Here is a 21265-nt window from a genome sequence, read left to right as displayed (position 1 = left end):
CTGAGAACCACCACGGACGTACGTGGGGTAGCACTGGTTAGCCTTGCCTGACTGCTTCTGACTGCAGGTAGGAAGGGGAAGGGGACCCTGGGTTGGGTTTCCTTTCTGGGGTAAACAGAACAAAACTACACTGGAGCCAAGCCCAGAGAAGGGGACAGAAGGAAATAGCTGGGATTTGAGGAACAAGGACTGTAGGAGCTGGTTTGATTTAGCTGCAGAATCAGTGCTTGCTGCATCCTCTTTCAGTAGATTCATTTGTAGGGAGGGTGTTTGTGAGGGTTCCCTTGGCTCTAAAACCTCCTGCCCACATGTCTCCATTGCCAGCCTTGTCACAGCACTTACAAAACTGCAAATGATAGTAATTTCAATGGAAAAATCCTGTAATTGGACGTTGCCTCACTTTAAGTTACCATGTTTGCTTCTGCAAGGTCGCCTGCCACTTCTCTTACAAAAATTTACCAGTTATAGTTTTATCCCTGACTCACTAGTGTGGAAAAGCACTGGTCACAGTGCAAAGCCACCCACCTGAGAGTGCATGGAGAATATGAATAATTTTTCTCCCCTTCAGCACAGGAGATACTGATTTCTTGAAAGCCAGCGTTCCTTGTTCACTTCGCACAGCGCTTAGGGGCCTCTGCTGAGCTTACAACCTGAGCGTGCCAAGCATCGTACAGGCACATAGCAGAAGATGGCTTATTTACTCTTTTAGTCAATGTAAACTTCATAAGGTAGAAGATATGTAGTTTTTAAATCCATCACAGTGTTAAAGTGCTTTTTGGAATATGATGGCATGTATGCTAGAAATGAACACTGCTGGACACTGCTTCCCCACTGCCAGCTCCAACCAGTTCAGTGGTAGAGCAGGAGCTGTTAACCCAGGCAGAAGATGGCCTTGATGGCTGTCTGTTCCTTCTACATTTGTTATCTCAGACCAGCCAGGAGAAATAGCCATGCAAAAAGGCAGCCCGGGTTGTTCTGCCTGCAGGCTAGGGTCAGTCCCTCTCTAAGGCTCCCTGTCTATCATGGTGTGCACAACATGTGTCACATCTCAAGTGCTTAAGTGCACAGTGCTCCAGGAAAAGTCAAACATCATGGGTGATCTTCAGGTGTCAGGAACAGGGTACACAGAACGGGGTCAAATGCGGTAGTATTCAGAGCAAGCTGCTTGATTCAGGTAGATAAAAGACAAGGCTTCTTTAATTAAGGGATCTGCCACACACAAAATGCTACTTGTGTGCTGCTGCCATTCTCCTTCTTCAGCTCAAGCATATTGGCTGTTGGTCAATTGTTTCTCCTTCACCTATTTATATAAAACCTGGAATTAAGCCCAGATGAGTTTTCTCTTCCCCGTATCTCTCCACCCTCACAGCAAAGGACATTTAAAGACAGGTTTATATAAAACACCCACTGCAAAAAGCAGCATACTGACATGATGCCCCCACCCTGTCATCAAATAGCATCTCTGCAAGCGCAACTTCTCTGCTTCAGAAGCAAGATGCTGCAGTCACTGCGTACGTCAGGCTGAGGTACCACCTAAGGCTCAGCATTGCATGGCTAGGAAGCTCAATGGGAAATACCCTGTGAGAGCTGCAGTCTTCCGTAAGCTCAGTAAGAATCCTGTTTTCTTATAAAATAAAGCAGGTTTATTTCCCAGTATCTAGAGGACTCTGGGTGTCAGCAAATAGCTGCTACTTTTAAGCAGAGGCCTTGCACGAGGCCAGGGATTGCCTGGGTCTAAGCAGTCGCTGATGCCACCTGGAGCTCTGGAGAGGTATTTTTCCCAGTTAACCTGGCTAAATACAAGTAAGGCACAGGTCTTCCTCCTAGGTTTAGCTTTAAGGTAACCCCAAAAAACTCTTGCCGCCAGACCATAGCCTGCTTCACCAGCCCCAGCTCACAGCCCTTTACCACCAAGCCCCTGCCACCAGTCCCTAATGCTACCAGCTCCCTCACAGGCTTCCTGGAGCAGCAGCTGCAGGAGCTAGCCAAGACTCCCAGCTCGTTGATGACTTCGTTACCCTAAACAGCCTCACCTGGGGCTCAGTCACACCTGCAGGCTTATTTAAGGTCAGCCCCAGGCACCTAGAACCTTCTTTAAGCTGAGCTGTGCAGGCACTGCTCTAGCCCTGTCTCCTGGACAGATCGCAGCCAAGCCTAGGGTGTAAGTTACTTCTTTTTTTTGTTCTGGGGGCAGAACTTTTTCTCCTGTTTAAGGTGTGTTTCAGCATAAGGGTGATCTTTCTGCCCGGTAGTAACTCATCTGTGATAGCAGTACAGCTTTGCAAAGTGTTGGGCTTGATCTTAGCAGCAGGAGGAAAGGGGGGCTTTTGTTTTTGGATAACTCATCTGACTGCACTGTGAGCGTTTAATACAGTGCATCAAAAACAATTGCATAAATTAGCTGCTTGTGAATTGTGAGCTGTTATCTTTTGGTAACATATCTGGCATCCCATGGTAATGCACATGGTGTGTATTACCCAGATAACTGCCTTGTGATCCGGCGTGTCCTGCAACAAACAGCTTGTCTTCAACAGCACAAGATTTTTGTACTGGTTCACTGATAAGCCTTGATTAGTCTAATTTCATTGAAGGAATCTGCAATAACTTTAATTAAGGGAAATTGGACAGCCTGCGTAGTTTCCAGAGGCCCTTGTGTGTATGGTGTGTGAGTGTGTTGATGTGTTTTGTTTTTTGTGTAGAGCAGATTTCTCTCTACACCGTCTCTGTGTCCATCTGCAACACAGAGATTCTGATGCTAACTTGCACTTAGGTCATTCACAAATCACTTTTACGAGTACACATGCAGCATATAATTATATCCGAACCAAACGTACTCTCTTCTTCCAGAACAAATAAATAAATATGATATACGTATGGTCTGCCAAAGCTAAAAGGTTCAGAGTCTGGGGGTCTGAAAGTGCTGATCTGCATTGCTTGGAGAAAGGAATTGATATGAGGCGTTTCTAAAACTAAACCTCATGGCTCTTCAACAAACCTGAAAGGCAGGGAACAAAGAGCAAGGAGCAAGGCAGCATGCTGAGGATAAGTTAAGTTTGTTCATTGGACGCTTGTGTGCCAGTTATTCCTTAACACAAACCCTCCTGTGCTTTTTCATGATCAGTGTCTATAATTATGGACTAACCTACCTTGTTCAGACCTGTAACTCTGCTCCTGTTCTCCTCTCGGTCTGGCAGGGGTCTGGTTTCTGAGCATGAGAGGACTATGGCTGACCATACTGGGCTGAGCACATGCAGAGTGGGGCTGAAATACTGTCATTATTAACTATGGATTAATTACACTGCAGCTCTGTTGTTACAAGGTTGTGGGGCAATGGCTAAATGCAAGGAAACTAGAAAGAAGCCAGTCGTCTTAGCTGATTTATTGGTAATGCAATTCTGATGAGGGGGAGTGTGTAATTACTGCATACTCTCACTGCTCTCCTTTCTCTCACCCCCTCCTAGAACTGATTTAAAGATGAAGCTACTGGTGTAACGACGACTTTCTAGTTTACTGAGTGCTGTGGTTTAAGGCAGCGTCAGTGTTTTCTGAGCTGCGTTTTCATGTCAATATGAAGACCCAAATGAAGTAGTCTGCTCATGTCAATTAAAAAAGAGGCACAGAAGGCTAATGTGAAAAACATCCACCAAATGTTTTTAGAGAAACAGAAAATTTACCAATAGAAGTGTGATTTTTTCCCCTGTGGTGGTGGAGCACAGGTTGTGTGTGGCTGCTGTCCTAGCAAAAATAAAGGTGGCATCTGAGCAAGGAAAGGTGGGGCAGCAAGGTAGTCCTCCCTCTGAGGCACTCAATCATGGACCCTGGTGCCAAATCTAAAATCTAACAAGCAAAAATCTCCAAAAACCCATGTATGGAAGCTTTAGTCAAAAGGATTAATTTCCTTTTTCCTTATCTTTACTTGAAGAAACAAATGACCTTACAGCCACGCTTTATATAGTGGGCAGCATTGGAGAGATGTCTGAGTGGTTCAAGACGGTGCTGTAGCAACATGGAAGAATGATGTGAAAACTGGGTTCAGCTAAAAGCAGCATGAAATGTGACTCTGTGCTTAAATGCTTCATGCGAGCAAGGGCAAACCTCTCTACAGAGGCTGCACAAACTGTAATAGGAGCAGTGCTGTCAGGGAAAAAAAAAGTGATCTCTGACAATTGACTAATACAAAGTGACATCTGCTAAGTGAAGAGCCAAGCCCTTTGCTGGTGCCAGCCAGCCATGCAACTGGAGAATTCACTCTGCTACCTGCTCTGCTTTGCTGTACCAATGATGGGGCTCACGTCCAGAAGCATTAAACCAGAGAACACAAACCCAGCCGGACAGCATCAGTGAAATCATGAAACGTGAATAAGGCTGTGCTGGTTCAGCACAAACCCAAAAATGCCTCATTAAGGAGTATTTTTGTTTGCCAGTGCTGCTGCTGGGGGACATACCTTGCATGCATTTGAAAGGACTAGCAAGCACGGGGTACATTAGGCTGTATGCAAAACTTTGCCTACCGCATGGTGTTGGCTTTTGTGTATCAGTGAGGAATACACAGTATTAGCTAGGTGAGAGTCTGAGCGATGACACGTATTAATGAACTTTGCTGGCAGGCACAAGACTTAAAGCAGCCCCGTATCCAGCAGTGGATATGTGTTATTTCAGACCTGCTGGTCTCCTCCAGGATGGTGTGATGAGCAGGAGCCCAACCTGTTGGACCTAGAGACTCTTATGCAGGCATGCCTTTGAGCAGCTGCTTCAGCTTTGAATTTGTGGTGATCGGCAGGTCAATCACCACATATTTGCAAAATAATATTTCTTACTATGTATGTGCATGTCCACGTAATGGGTGACTTCTGAGTGTTAATAATTCACTCTCCACCATGCTCTCTCTAAAGAGTAAATTGCTGCAAGACTTTCTACTGACTTCTTGACAGCAGAAGAAATAGACTGTACACAAGGCAATTTAAAATGTTGGGCTTTGGAAACCATTAGTGTTTGTAGTTACTGTTGCTGCAGCACTAGCCTGTAGTTTCTACCCCTGTCCTTCAGAAACGCCGAACTACAAATAAGCAAACATACCCTTCACTGTTTATCCAAAATGGAAGACTTGTGACTTAATATTACCACAATAAACCTGAAGCAGACACTAAACCAAGAGAGTGAGACTTTACGAAGAGAGATAGGAGTGAAAGCAAATGCTTGTCCCCATCAAATAAGTGGTGAAACAAAAAGGGGGAAAAAATAATCTCAAAGGCACTCTGAATTCAATGCGTGAATAATTTTGGCTTAGTAACTGCTTGCTTCGAGTGTGATGTTTTAGCTGAGCACATGCAGAGAATGGTGGTGTGGAAATCTGTAAGACAGCGGCCGCCTGGATGTTCAGTGGTGGATGGACATCTGCTGTTATGCTCTTGGCTCGGTAATTAGCAACCCAGAGTTTCGGAAGCGTTGTGCGCTTGACAGCTCCAGCTGGCTTCTGTCGTAATTATTAGGAGTTCAGTGTTCAAGTTCAATGCTTTGGAAGGGTTTTTTGGTTTAGTCCTGCATTTAGAAATCTAAGTGTTGGCAGTAGTTTGTTAAACACTACCTGACTAGCAGAACTTGCGGCTGATCCTGAAACCACAGTATTGCCGTAAGAGCTGGAGGTAGGGACACTTGCACAGAAATGGGTTTTAGTATGAGGGCTTCCCATACTGCTCTGCCACATGTCATTCAAGAAGGCTGCTCTGAGGGGCTTTAACTACTCTTCATTATCTGCTTCTCACAAGAAGCCTCCAGCTTCAGTGCTCTGACTGGCTCCTGTAGTGGACAGAGTGGACAACCATAAGGTTGGCGGGCAGAGATGCCAGGGCTTAAGTGTCCATAGAAAGTATTAAGAAGAAAGAATGAACTGTTGCTGGGTTTTGATAGACTCTTTGAGAGGGAGACTTTTTTTTTGAGAAAGATTGGTGTCAAAGTTACCAGCAACACTTTGGCAGAAAAGAAAGAGAAGCCAGTGAATGGTTTGTCAGCTTTTGGTCATTTATTGCTCTCTTACGCATTCCAAACAGAAAATTCAAATATGGTGAATATCTTAATGAAAAAGGGAAGATGCTTAAAGGAAAACCAGAGATTGATAATTTATTACAGAGTATACTTACTACATTTTGACTAGTAAAATATCTGTTGTTAAAGTTGCTAATTATTTCCCACTATAGTACTCTAATTGGATACACTTGAAGTTTGGTGGAAGTTTATAAGAGTCTGGGGTGAAATTTGTGGTGTGGAGCTCTGAGCTAAAAATTTGAGCAAAAAGTTTCTAAGATGTTTGAAGCCAATATTTTTACTGAACTTTTAAATCTCTCTCTCTGCCTTATACAAAATGAAAAGCCTTGGAAGTTTGCAGACCTCTTGTTGGAAAGCCTCAACTTTGTTGAGATAGCAGAGCTGAAAACTAGAGAGTCCTTGAGCACTTGAATATCTATTGATGAATAAGAACAGGTTATTACTGAGACCGTCTGAGAAGGTGTCCATCCAACTTAGCATTTCCTCTGTGTGTAGAATTAAAGTTGTAATGAATTGTAATGCAATTATGAATGGCTCTGGGGTACCTGGCTTGTGACACTGTTAATCAAATCGGACATGCAGAACACTTGGCTGCAACCCAGGGCAATCTGTTATTCAAGGCAGAGATTGAAATAATTATTCTTCCAATGTCTCTGGTGGTTGTGTCTCCTCTAGTGCATGATGAAGTATGGAATTCTTAGTATCAGCTCACAAAGTTCTGAAACAAAAGTCTTGATTTTCTGCACCTCAACAGCAAGATGTGAAACTGTACATTTATTTCAAAATTCTTAACTGATATCAAGTATTCCCTAATATCTCCTTGGCATTGTTCCCTCAGTTTGGACAGTGAAATAAAATTGTTTCTTTCAGCCCTTCAGGGACTTCTATTAAGATACCAGAGGCCAGTTATGGTTTTCAGTGTGATGCAGTTACCAGTGCTTCAGATCTTCAATCAGGAATTCAGTTAACAATTCTGTCATTCGAGCCTAGGCACTGTAGGATCTCACTGGTTTTGTAGAAAGGTGATTAATGGTAATGAAAACAATTAATAATGAAATGGCATTAAGTTATACATGCAATTTCAACTGAATTGCATCTCAGTTACTCAGGCTTCTTAATGAACCACAACTGTAATGATAAGTATCAACAGATCTTGCAGGTGTAGGAGGTAAACTTACAAACAAAAAAAAGAAACATAACTAAACTCAGTTAGAAGGAAAGATGAAGTAACAAGCAGGAGGATATTCTGGGAAGAGGAATAATTACTTTGAGAGGGCTGAAGGGAAAACTGACCTAAGCTGAAGGCTGAGGAGGCCTAGGGGAGCGAGGCAGATGCCAAAACTCAGATCAGGCCACCAGAGCCAGGTCTATTCTAGGTAGGAACATCCTCTTCAGATCCAGTCAGTATTTTCTTCACTACATGTTAATGTCACATTACTTACAGCTTTTCAGTACCCTTCCCACTTTCTTTTCTGTCATTGCTACATCTGTTTGAAAACATCTTGAAGATCAAGTTATTTCCTGGAGGAATTCTTGTATGTTTTTCCCCTAGCTTGCAGTTAAGCATTTTTACCTGCTATATTCATTGTCAGGAAGATGATGATGATGATTTTTTTTTACATATACTGAACAATTCAAACTGCTCTTTCTCATTTTTCTTTTTGGAAGTTTAGTTATTAACTAGCTCCTGCCTACTTATGGCATTTAACCTTTCTAGACGCTTGACTTCATTTGTTCCTCTTCTTATTATCAACCAGATACTCGGGCTTGGGTTTTTTTCAGAGAATCTGTTCCTGAACACCCCTCTCAATCTTCACTTGATTGAAAAGATGGAATGGAACTGATTACTGCATCTCAAGTCCCACTTTCTGACTCGAAAGCAGAATATTCTGCTAATTCACTCTACTATTTAGGAAACAAAGGAACTAAAGACCAAACATGGGTTGTGTGGAGTACGTCCTAGTGTAATGACACATCTATCCAGACATTAATTCATCAAAAAGCAGACATCCGTTACATGAGATGCATGTCAAGCCAGGCAGTAAGCTTCTTGCATTTCATGTGACTGCTTCAGCATCCTGCCAGTGTTATGGGTATCTTTCCTAGAGAGGGCACAGAGATCACGTTATTCTTTTTCTATACAGAAATCCTTTTCGTATATGGAAATTGTTATTGGTTTCCTGTCACTGCTGTGAATGTCTAATGCTCATGCATCATGTCCCCATTTGATGTTTATCTTCCTTACAAACTGGAAGACATTGCTGACTCCCTGTTATTATCATCAATCCTTTTGTGCAGAACTGTCAGCCACCTAATTGCACCTCATCTCGTACTTGGGTAGATGATTATTACCAACTAAATGTAGGATCTTTAATTTGCCCTTCTTTTTTCAGTCAATTATTGTAACTTCTCAAGGGTATTCTGAATTTTGTCCTAAATAGGCCTAGAAAAGCACATACATAATACACATTCAAAATAAGAACTTAGAGGCGATTCATCGCTGCAGGACAGTCTGGTGGAGTCATTGTTAAGGGGAAATAGAGGGCCCAACAGTGACGCTAAGAAACACTCAGCAAACCTAATTAACGAGGGAGCATGCTTGATGAGATGACATACCTAAGTAAATAGTTATATTAAGAATAAATTAAAAAAAAAACCCTCAAACAGCAATAAAAGGATGCATCATCACAGGAGAAAAATCAAAGCTGCAGTCATCTGCGTTTTTAGATTATACCAACTGCAAGTTAAGGAAACAGAAATTAAGGCTCAGTTGCTAATGGAGTAGCATGGCTTGGAATGAGTCAAGGTAGATGTGAAAATATCGGGAACAAATAATGTTTCTAAGAAACCTACATATATTTGCCTTGTTAATGAAGTTTGGAGTCATGGTAACACTTTTCTGCTTCATCAGAGTTTGCTTGCAGTGGCTTTTTTTAATTGCAGTGTGTTCAATCTTTTCAGCAAACAGACACGGGAGGAAAAATGAAACACCTCTGGTGTCTGTTCGTTGACAGCGGTGGGGATCCAAACTGTAATACTAGTTTAAGAGGACCAAGCTATGTCTTTGACAAATCCCAGACCGTGTAGCTTTCTTCTTTAAAGAAGCGGACATATAAGTGCATCCATTGATTTTTACTCCTAAAAATATAGGTGACTTCAGTCATGTCTACTGAACCACTGATAGTGATGTAACTTTACTGCACAAAGTTAGTATGTCCCATGCAGTCAGCTGAAAAAGGAGAAAGAAAAAATTCTGACTTCTGAACGAAATCATCTTATGAGGTACCTGCTGCTGTCTTCAGGAGAAAAGAAAGGATAAGGTGTTTATTGGCTTGCAATTCCTAATTTATAGGGCTGAAGGCTATTTATTGTTGGCAGCATTATTACTTCTTTTCAACAGATATAATTTGTTGTAATTTGGGGTTTGTTTGTGCTTAGGAAGGAAAAGCATTGCTATATTAGTCATAGTAATTTGTGAGGAAGAAACAAACAAATGTTTCATGGAAAGGCTGTGAAACAATTTCTTTCTTAGAAGAGCTACCAGAGGGCTTTACATGTGCCCTCAAAGGCAAGCACCAGATCTACCCTCCACAGCAGCTTTTCTTTTTTTTTCCTTCCTTTCCTGGATTGTGAGGGTGTGAGCAGGCTTGGAAAGCACTTTTTTTTTAAAAAAAAAAAAAAAATCCTTACTTTCATTTCACCTCAGGCAGCAAAGAACCAAAATGATATTGCTTGAGAAATAGAGGGTTTTCTGGTGCCAAATAGATGTCAATAGAGAGACATTTGTGATATCTGAGAGTTGCTGCTAAAAGAGAGAAGGCTTAAATAGGTATAGCTTTCTTTTAACAGAAAGCAACAAGAAGTATTTTCTCTACAGGGCAGAGGGGAAATGGAAAAATTAGCCCAAGTAACTTGTGCCCAAAGCCTTGAGGGCAAAACGGTGGCAGCCTGAAAATGTATAAAAAGCAAATGAAATCCAATAGCTTCCAGGGCTATTCACCAGCTACAACCAGGTGGACTCAAGTGCTTGCTGTCCTGCCGCTGGTAAGGACTGAAAAGCAGAAGAGATCTTTTTGGAATGTATGTTTAGCACTGCAAATCCCTCTGACCTTTGAAGAGCTGCTTTTCGTCCGAACCACCCTGAGACACTTTTTTACTCTCTTAGGCGAGGGCATATGGAAAGATGGGAATCACCTGCTTCATTCAGGCTCCCTGATGTAGGATGCTATAAATTCAAAGGGAGTAATAAGCAACAGGGAAAGTGATAAACAAGCACAGCAACATAAACTGGGCAAACTAGTGATAAAGGATAGACTTCAGCCACTAGCTGATAGGCCACTAAATCTACAAGCATAGCTTCAAACAGGTTCAACCTGGACTTTTAACTGATAAGAGGAAAAGATGATTAACAGGAGCATTACGGGATACTGAAGGGGGAAGCGTGGAACTAACCACAATTTTTTTAAGGAAATCTCCCTGATTTATATACACTTTAATATGAATATGTCACCATGAACAACACTAGCTATAAAAGGGTGTGTCTGATCAAAGATGCCTTGGAGATGCTTGTGCCATCAGCAACATCATACGTGTGTAGGAATTACTGTGTTTTTACAGCCAGAGTGACTCTGGCCCACGCTTTGATTTGAGCTCTGCTTCAGAAGCAGCTAATAAATCAATGGAAAGGGAATAAGATCTGCTGGTGTGGGTGTGCTGCTCATTTCAAGCGCGTAAGGCTATGGCCTCTGCAGTGAGGGAACATAAAAAGCTTGCAATTACCTGAAATGCAGGACAGGTTTGTGCATGCTGGAAAGGGCAAGGCAGGGGGAATAATGAAATCCAGCAGTTGCTGTAGTGGATTGAATGCTGAACTGTTTTGCTTCTCACAAGGACGGGAGATGGTTGGAGGGACAGGTCACTCCCAAGTGACAGCGGGATGTGACTGCCCCAACTTTAGCTCTTCCCACCTTACACAGCCTCCAATGCTATATCGCTGTGCTTTAGACCCCACTGAGTGCAAAACACAGCTCAGTCTTGTGCTGTAAAATATCATTGGGGATGGCTTTCAGTGCAGCCACCAAATGTATACAGGGGGCTTTGGATACTTTGAACAGGAAAAACATATTAAAAATTATGTCTTATGGCACTCGTGGGCCGTTTTAGGCTGCAGGCTAACAGAAAGGACACCAGCTCTTCCACAGAGTGTAAGAAAAACAACTGCAACATGTGAAAGATTCCTCATATCAATGTATAAATAGTATTTTACATGCATGAGGATAATATTTCCCTTTGTTTTTACAGAAAACTGCCAGCTAAACCTTGGCACACCTTTGGACTACCTTGCTCTCTGGTGGAGAACAGGAAACCTTGCTCCTGGTAAAGGCAGTGGTAGGTTTTACATGTTATTTTTTTTTTCTTTTTTTTCCTGTTTCCTTTTCTCAATTTTTGGTCTTAAGGACTCTGTGTTGGAATTGCTGCTGGTGTTGGTGAAACTGCTCCATGTTAAGTATGCTTTGGCCTTAGGCAATTCGAACAAAAAACAGCCCTGTGGCTAATAAAGTGATCTGCAGAGAGTATTTATGCACTATTTAAACAAAAAGCAGGTCTGTAAGCTGCCTGTTTTTCCTGCTAAAGAGCTGACCTGAGCGGGGTAAGCCGGCTGACTGCCACTCACTGTGCAATGACCCAAAGTGCTGAGCAGGAACACAGCTTTGTGCAATGTTCACACAGATGATTTCTTCCAGGAACTTGGGGGTACCAGCGGCTCCACTCTTACTGGCAAAGCATGGTCCCTGAGTAGTTTCCTTATTTTACCCCTTACAGAGTAAAATATCATTGCCTTCTGCTGAACTCAAGAGAGCAAGCTGGGACAGCACTTAGGAAATCTCTAAGTTCAGGCACACATCTGCCATCCTGCAGCTAGATTTGTTTACATTATCTGATATTACCTTGCAGCAAGCTGGACATAAATTGAGGATTAAGCATGGCTGTGGGCAACTAGCTTTTTGTGCACAATTGCAGTAATAATTTAGAATAATTTCTTTTGCTATTTTGTTATGTCAGGTTTTTAACATTTGTAAGCCACTTAAAATGAAAAGACACATAGTGGGGAGTTTGTTATAAACATGTCTCTAGATGCCATTTAGAATAATTGTGATGTTCCAGCCCTGCACAAACCTTTCACAGGGAGGAGATAAACAACACTTAACTAAAACAGGAAATGTCCACAGTGAAGACCAATGTTAAGTGACTGCAGGAAGCAACATAAAAATAACTTCTTTCCAAATTTACTCTTTTTGGTGAACACACAGCCTCCACCCTGCCACAATTGAAGTGCTTTAGTTAGTACTCACTGAAGGGAAGCTGTTTAAGGGAAAAGAGTATGAACTGTCAATTATATATGAAAAATCAGTGTTCATTAAATAATGACTCAGTGTTTTGATACTGTAGAGGATGCTTCAAGGTCAGGAAGTGACTGGGGAACAAGTGGTCTCTGAGTTTATTGGGACATATTCTTTTTTTTCCTAAACAAATATACTATACTGAAAAACAGTATCACACAAGGGAATAAATAGCTATGGTGTATACTGAGCCCTTGTTTTCTTGCAGGCTTTGGTATGGCCTTTCATTTTATCACTCAGAAATCTCAGAACAGCAAGACCTTTACAGAAGCGAAACGTGTTGGAAGAAGATTTCAGCTACTACCTTTAGTTGGTGTTACAAGTTCATCTACACACAAAGGTAAGGCAAAAATTTTTGTCCCAGTTTTTTGGTTTTGCAAAACCTCTGAACAGTGCCAGGAACACAGGAGTTGGGTTGGTGAAAATGCCAATAAAACTTCTGCTAATATCTGTTCTGTGATTTCATATGCACCTTATGGAAAATTGATCTTAAGTTTTCACATTATTCTAGCTTCCAGGTGGAGTGGGGAAAAAGAGCTTTGTAAGGATAGAAAGGGTAAGATTGTGGAATAGAGCAGTTCAGTTCAGTCTGGTCCCTGTTCTGGAAATTTCAGTGAAACCACTAAATAAATTACATGACACTGGAAGGAAAATTGTACATTGGCATGTGGTTTCTAATGATTTGTGAGATTTACGGTAAAACACTACCAATGCCAATAAATTGTGTTCTTTCTGAAGATGGTAGCCATACTTTTCTATATATTTTGTAGCAAGAAATAAATTTTTACACAAAATGGCTTGTACATGCAAAATTGATAGTAATACTGAGAGCAGAAAAGGAGCAGAATTCAGAAAATGGAGCTATAGTGTGTGAGTTTGGTGTGACAAGTTGTGAAGTTGCTTTGCATTGCACAGATTGCAGTGGATGTGGCAATAGCAAAGCTGATCAAAGTAATTGCAGCAAAATACATGCGGAGGGTTGCAAACAAAACCAGCAAGTCCAGCTCTGAGCTAGAAGGAGGTTGAATTTCAGAGAGCAAAAGATCGGGTCAAACCAGAAATTGTGTGGTCTTAAAGCAAAAAGCACGTGGATGAGGTGGAGTGGATATGCTTAAAATAAGTGATGACAAAAGGATAAATTGGTCCAGACACCTCAAGAGAACTGGGAACTTGTGACTTGGGCACAGTCCGTTCACATGTGAAGCAGAGGCTGGAAGATAAGGGAAATGCAGATAACAAATGACATGAAGTGTTCCCCTCCCCTGCTCCCAAGGACACAGGGGTACATAGTGACAGCTGGGACCAGGAGGCAGCGAGAGGAGCAGCACAGGCGTTTGCAAACCCCAGCACTGCCAGGCCAGATCCTTCCCCAGAGAGCTGTAACCAGTGGTGGCCACGGCCAAGCAGTATGACGGGGGAAGAGCTGTACCACCTGACTGGGAGCCACCAGAAGATTTGGAAGCTGCTTTTCCCCATTATCTCTCTCAATGCCATTTTCTCTCCATGGCAATAAGAATTGCTATTTTCGTGGCAGTTCCTTCCTAATTCCATGACTCAACCTGCCAAGCATCAAAGGGAATTTGTGATATCATGGAGAAAATGGGAATCAATCTTGAGATGCATCTCATCACAGGGTACTTGGTGTCCTTTCTTCCAGCTGGCACTGGGGATTTCTCTGTCCCTAACACACCTCATTTAAATCACACAGATGATTGCATAGTAATGACCACTTTCTGTATTTGTATTAGGGGGTCACAAAATAATACTATGTTTGGAGGACTTGGCAGTGACCCCAGAGTAATTCTGCATGACCAGAGTTGGAGAATTTCCCTTGAGTGTTTAGGAAATAATTTCTAAACGCTGATGCAATGAATTCAGAGTGAATTGTATCTGGTTTCCTTTGGTCCAGGCACTAGACTGATTGATTCTAGCATGGTTCAGAGCGCAGTTACTTCGTGTGCTTCAAGAAATCAGGTTGTTCAAAGCACTGACCTGAGACCAAAACTTTGCTCCATGAAAAATACTTGGTGTTTAGGCAGAGTAAGTGCAGGAGGCTATTGAATAATCCTGCAGTGAACGCTGAGTGACATTTTTAATGCTTTGGAAAGCAAAGGCCATGGCATTAGAATCATAGAATCACTTAGGTGGGGAAGATTACCTCATGCGATGACACCTCAAAGTTCAGCATATCTGCTTTGCTTTGGGGGCTGTTAGCAGCAAGGGCAGATAGGACAGTATGGGTTTTCTGAAACACGGCTTCCTCATGCTGGAGATCTTGGCATTGTTTCCCTGTTTCTCCATTACCGCCTGCCTCACATATTTTATCTGCAGGATCCTGACGTTTTGGCCTTTTTTCACTGCCATCCCCAGAGGGCTGAGGTTCACAGTCGTTGTCTTGCTCAAAATCGGTGCCAATACCTTTCACATTAACTCAAGAGGCAACTGGTCCCTCACCAGCTGCAAACAGCCATATATTGACCCTAGGATTTATTTGCATAATGTTCTGATCTATTTTGTGCTGAAAAATTGGTAGGAGTGTTTTTGGACAATAATGACCTGTGTGAACCCTTCTGTGCACCTTATTAACTGTATAGAGACATGCAGCAGATGATGCTCTATGTAGCTTCAAGCTGGATGGTTTGTTATGACACAAGTAGTTTCTGTATTAACATCGAGGGTATTTTTTATATTCTAGAAGATTTACGATTAGCAAGTATTCACAGAGAAATGTAATTGGGGAAACAAGTAGTTATTTTTCTCAACAGTGAAGCAGTGAATTTGAGTGTTTTCACAATGTGAGAGGCACCTTGATAAACTCAATTAGAGGAATACTTGTATTCTAATACCCTGCATTTATTCACATCTGTGATCTTGTAGGGAAAGCTGCTCTTTTAAAAAATATTTTCTTAAAGAAATAAACTTTGTCTTTTCATCTGCCTGGAGGATCTCAGAAAGGAAAGAAAACTGTGGCCTTTCTCACTGCTGAGAGGATCTTTCCTGATTGTAAGTTCATTTCAGAAGCTTGATGCAGCTGACAGCCGTCTTGAACTGCTACCCTGCTTGTTGCTGTCGGTATTTAGATGCAAGGCTGGAGGCTTGATGACAGCCAGTGGTACCAGCAAGGAAATCTCTGATGACTCAGGCCACAGCAGCACTGGTATAAGACAGAGTTGATGAAAAGCAGATCACTTAAAACGCTAATTAGGACTATGGCCTTGAAGAGGCTTTTTCTAGCACTGTTCTGAAGCTAGGGACAGATGAAGGAAGATGAAGCACTTCACATTAAAAGTGCTACTCATACGTTTTCTAACAAGCACTTTGTTTGCAAAGTACACAGGCTTTAAAATGCATTTTATAGAAACAGTGAGGTGTTTAAATAGATGAATCGTAACAGGCTGTACTAAGACACCTCCCCACCCCCACCCCCTGAAAAAAAAAAAAAAAAAAAAAGAAAAAAAAAACCCCAGTGGCCATTTATTAGTGAGATGAGCAGGCAGCAATCACCAGGCAGGGTAATGAAGTACCTCCTAAATAAGCTGCGCTTTCCCATCCTGCCTCCAAATACCTGCACAGCTTGGAAACCAGTGCAGTGATACATTCAAGTGACCTGTGCTCTGTGTTACAGGAGAGTGATAATAGCTTTGCAGAGCAGCACAGATGAGGGTAGGAAGTACAAAGGTGAAATCCCACGTTCAGGTCTACTTCTGCTATGCCTTCTTTGTGAGGACCTGTGAATCCCACAGGGGTGGTCTTTTTTTCTTTTCATGCCTCTGTGCAAGCTTGGGGGTTCCTAAGAAGCTACGTATCCCAGCGACTGATGTGTCAGAAAGACCTTACAACCCATTGGGATGAAGGAGCAGCTGGAGAACCTAAGAAACTCTTGGTGTCTCCAGGAGCTCGCTCTTCAAATACCCAGAGGCCAGTCAAGCAAAGGTTGTCATTATTCCCCCAAAATCTGAAATAGGCACCCAAGCCCTTCGTGGCAAGCTGCTCCCAGCAGGAACCAGTTAGAAACAGGCCGGGAATAAACAGGACTCTTATTCTTAAGTAGTTGTGAATGTCAGTGATTAATGCTGTGTCCATGGGCAACTTCTCCCTGATGTAGGCAATCAGAGAGATGAGCAAGAGACTCTGTAAATAGCTTTATAACATGGAAAACCTTGGATTTATTGTGATTGCTGATGTTTTCTCCAATATGCATTAACCCGACTAATTTCTATATTTGTAGCCTGCATGTCCTCTAACCAGTCTTACGCCATAGCAACTTGTAACAAGCTGATTGCTGTACCATTGCAACCGATATTGATGGCAGTGGACAGGTGTATTGTTGCTTCAACAATAGCAAGGGTTTAATTTCTAAAAAATATTTATGTTTTTTACTCCAGTCATAGACATTATCTTCCTGTTTTCTGAAATTTTAGTGAGGGAAAGCTAATAAAGTCCTTTATGATGTTTTCTGTTTAATGGGATTCATAGTGAGTAGGACTGAAAAGCAATACAATCAGGAAGGGAGAAAATTTTGTTGTCGGCTTTCATTCACTCAGAATGCCTTAATTTATCCTTCTACATGTCTTGCATACTATAACATTTCCCCCTTCATCTTTACTGAAAAGAAATCAAGGAAAGAGTAGAAGCAAGTAAACATGTGCCTGGTGTGTTGTTCTCCCCCTGCTTTTGATCAGTTTTGTTGCAGTTGGTGAATTCTGTTTCCTGCCCCCAAGACACAAACTTTGGGTTGTTTACTTATGCCTCTCTAAGTTTCAGTTTGTTGCTAGACTGCTTTGGCAGCTCTGAGGGCAGAATGATTTTCCAGAAAGACAGTGCAGGTTTTAAAAGTTGCTTTTTGAATTAGAAGCTGTCTGGTTCACTCTTGTGACACTGCACTGAAGACATATTCCAGTAGAAATCAGCCCTGCTCAGTACCTTTCATTATATATTTGCTGCCAGAGAGAATTCAGACATCTTATCTAGTTTTATAAACATCTAGAAATTTAACGCAGGATTTTAGCAGGTCTCTGCTAAATATTGAAGGAGGGGGAAGAAAAAATCAATGGCACATGTTTACAATTTGCAGTCTTCTCTGTGCTGTGTGTGTAATGCTCCATGCCATTCTGGGGCTATGTGTTCAGCTCCAGCATCACGATGAGACATTGCTGAGAAGATGTGTCTGACAGTAGCTCCCTAAAGTGAGCAAACACCACCTTGTGTGGATGCTGTTAGGAAAAACATCATCGTTTGTCAGTTGTTTGGGTTTAGACCATGAACTCCTGGGCAGAAAAAAGCAAGAGCAGCTGCTGACTTCAGGGGCAGGGAAGGGGTGCTGTGCACACTCTGGTGCTGTGGTGGGGGGAAAGGGACCAGTGTCCAGCCTCCATCTCACTGGGTTTTTTTGTCCATGGAGGCAGAAAGGGCTCGTCAGCTCTGACTGCTGTTTTAATCTGGGTGGCAGGTGACTTTGGTAGCTGTAAGGATGATCAGAGACAGCTTTTCAGATCTACGTGTGCTGGAACATTTGTGGCTTGTAGTCCCACTCCTCTTCCTCTGTGAAGGCAGCTGAAGGCAACCATCTGTCTTTAACAAGACCTTCACACTGAGGCACACCTGGGGCAGGGGCAGGAGAAGAGCAGAGATTCAGGCTGTTCTGCCCTCTCCTCAGTCTGCTGGGGGCTCCTGGACCTCCCACCACTGTCACTGCTGAGATGCAGCCAGCTCTACCTCTGCATCACCATTAGCTGCGCTTCCTGAACAGCCAGGTTGGCATGTACAGACAGCTGTTGTATACCGGCCCAACATTTAAGTTATCCTTCTGACCCCTTTTCAGGCTCTTCTCATGTCCCTTCCCCAGTTCTGTTAGTTCATTCATTCAGGGTACATTTCCCAGCAGAGATTGCACATCTCCTCTGGCTCCTGTTTTCTTCCTTCTGTCTGTTACATGAATTCAGATTATTGCCTACAGGGTTAAAGTGGAGTCCAGATTCGTCCAACTGCCTTCTCACTCCCCTGACATGGCAAACAAACATCCCATCAGAAAACAAAGCTGCCTACTCTTGTTTTTCCTGGGTGGAAGGAAAGGCTATGTAGTTTATGAAGTGTGGTACGTCATCTCCTTGTGTTATGAACTCTTCAGAGCAAAACCGGTCTTTAATTTTCTCTCTTTTATACAGTGAAGTATGTTATTGGCCCTATCAAAATTATGTATAAACTACAATGTTTTTCCCCAAAAAAGGAAATGGGAAAAACCTTAAGTTTGCATAGGAAAATTTGGGCTGAAATATTGCATTGCAAAGAGACATTCTGAATAACAAGAGTTGTTAAAATGAGTTGTTTGTTTGTTCTGAAGTACCAAGAAAATAGTCACAGTACTTAAAGTTTTCTGAGTCAACATGTTAACAAATGGGTGTTATTTCTACAAAGACAAAATAGGTATGTCAATTTTCAGCACTTTCAGGATGATGCCATGCAGACGTATCAGAGTATCTCCAAAATGTTCAATTCTTCCAAATAAGCAGTATTATTAAGTAATGAGCTATATGGATAGGGGCCATTCTGTGCCCCAGGTCAGAGGATGCTGAATGCTGAAAGGAGCGCTGTATGTGATTAGCTCAAACGTTTTTCTTATTTTCTTCAGTTCCACTTTTTTCCCAGGAGTCTGAGGTCTAAAACAACTGTCATCTTCCAGAGATCTCATTTCTTTTTGATTTATTGTCATTTGCTGCTTTGTGAATTATTCGGAAAGGGAAACAAAAAACCCCCAGGTGGTTAGATTAAAAAGAAAGTAGAAAGTAAAAAACATAATCTGGAGAATTTACCCCATTTTCGTGTCTGATCCATTGACTGAAAGGGCATCTTTCAGAGTGGTGTTTCTTCTGCTTGTGTAGCCAAAAACAAAGGGAAAAAGAAATCTCTCAACTTAATTTGGTAAAGCTTGTTTGCCTAACACTGCAACTGGGAAACTTAGTTACTACTACAGACTTGCCGGTACAAAATGGATCAAAAATCTATTGCCATTTTTATTTTATTTGTGATTGCTACAGAAAATTAAGTGTCCTTTTCTTTAATCCAGTTCCTTGTATCATGCCCAGCTCTCTGAAGAGCACAAGCTAATACCAGGGGTGTGCAGCAGATCTGCTGGCCTGGTTTCACCGTGGGAGCTTAGCAAAGGGTCTGTCCCAGGGCTGCTGTTACTTTGGGACATTTATTCAAGTTGGTTTCAGGGGACAGTGGTGTGTCCAATGCAGCAGATATGCACCTTTACAACAGCACATTCACTTCTGTTGGGGGGACTGAGCCTAATCTCAGAGGAGTTTGGTCCCCTTGAGCAGAAGCAACAGCTTGTTGCAGCACATCTACTATCATAATAAGGACAAACCCCAGCTTGTTTCATACTGCAGAGTGAATTCTCTGTAGGAATCACTGTTGTTACTGATGTCAGGAACTGGTGCACAAGGTACTGGAATCTCCCGCCCACAGGCTACTCCTGCTGTAGGACTACAGCCCTCTGGTGGTACCTGATCGTGTATTTTGCGAGAAGCTGCATGACGTTATAGCTAAAACTCAGCTTTGGGCCCTGACCTTTATGGTGTTGCCTGGAGAGGTAGGACTATCTCTGGGGGAAAAGTCCAAAAGGCAGGGTGCAAGTGAGCATCCAGCTGTGATGTACTACAGGGAAATCATCCTCCAGAGAATAATTTCTAAAGCAAACACAAAGACTGCATGCAAGGGTGCTTAAGAAACAGGAGAGGGTATGGATCTCTCAAGATTGGGAGAGACCTCAGAAATCATTGCTGGGGCCCTGGGGGCTCTAAGAGCCAGTAAGGACCTCCCTCTGCGGTGTTCTGACAGTCATCTATAAACGCTTCTCCTTCCTAAGGTAGGATGAACAAAACATCCCTCAGTCCTGGGTGATATTTTCTTAGCCTGATCTTTAAAGTGCTTCGTTGACTGAGATTTTGCAATCTGTTTCCTGTGCTTCATTAGAGGAACAGTTAGACTGCTGTCCTTGTAACTCATTTATATATCACATTGTAAAATTTAAACTCATTATTTCTTGTCCTATTCACTACAGACATGGAAAAGAAGAAGAAACAAAACCTTTTGTTCAGTGTGCTGGACTCTTCCATATTTGAATGTAAGTCCCTTTGAATCTTCCTTAAAGCTAATCAGCACAAATTCATTTCATCTTTCTCATCGGTCATATTCACAAAGCAGTTTGGCTTTGAATGCCTTTACAGCAGCTATTTTCAGTCATGTGACATGACGTACTTGGACATGGCTTCTGAGCATCGGTCCTCAAAATGCAGAATAACCTCAATTTCCATCTGATGAGACCTTGCTATGAAATGCTCGTGACACATTTCATTAGCACGCCCTGCTCAGAAGTTTTGTTCCAGACCACAGAACAGGAAACTGAGATATACTATCAGGCTTTGAATAAAGTAAAATAACTTGGGAAGACGGCAATAGTGACCTGAGTGCCACACCTCAACTGTACTGGTAGAGCCCCACTGCTGACTGTGACCATCTCATAGCAGCCGAGTAGGCATACCAAGAAGCTGTCATGTCATTTCTAAGAAAATACGAAGCTTGGAGGATTAATTTGAAAACCCTGAGCAGGCTGCCTATGGGGATCTGTTTCAACTCTTACCCTGCCTCGACCCACTGCTGCCAGAAGGTTTTCCCCATGAGGCAAGGAGCAGAGCTGGAAGGGCCCTGGGTAAGGAGGGCACAGGAGCCCCGGGGCTGCCCCACCGCCACAGCCAGCATAAGCTCTGCTGCCAACCTGGGAGACCACAGCTGGGGCTGGGCCTGTTCTTAGCAGAAAG

The 21265-nt window shown here is 42.5% G+C and overlaps 1 protein-coding gene across 2 annotated transcripts in view; it reads left to right on the top strand.

Moving 5' to 3' along the window:
* The window catches only part of LOC308071824 (uncharacterized protein), an 85793-nt gene that overhangs the window by 62089 nt on the left and 2439 nt on the right, over positions 1-21265 (top strand). The window contains exons 2-4 of one of the 2 annotated variants that reach the window (XM_080407841.1): positions 11344-11430; positions 12652-12783; positions 20509-20571. In XM_080407841.1, coding sequence (XP_080263967.1) covers positions 11344-11430; positions 12652-12783; positions 20509-20571 — 282 coding nt within the window. The other variant, XR_013931319.1, reaches the window with a different exon arrangement.

This window comes from Falco punctatus (assembly GCF_963210335.1).
Source record: "Falco punctatus genome assembly, chromosome: 12".
NCBI classification, from domain to species: Eukaryota; Metazoa; Chordata; class Aves; order Falconiformes; family Falconidae; genus Falco; species Falco punctatus.
This window is presented reverse-complemented; position numbering and strand designations above follow the sequence as displayed.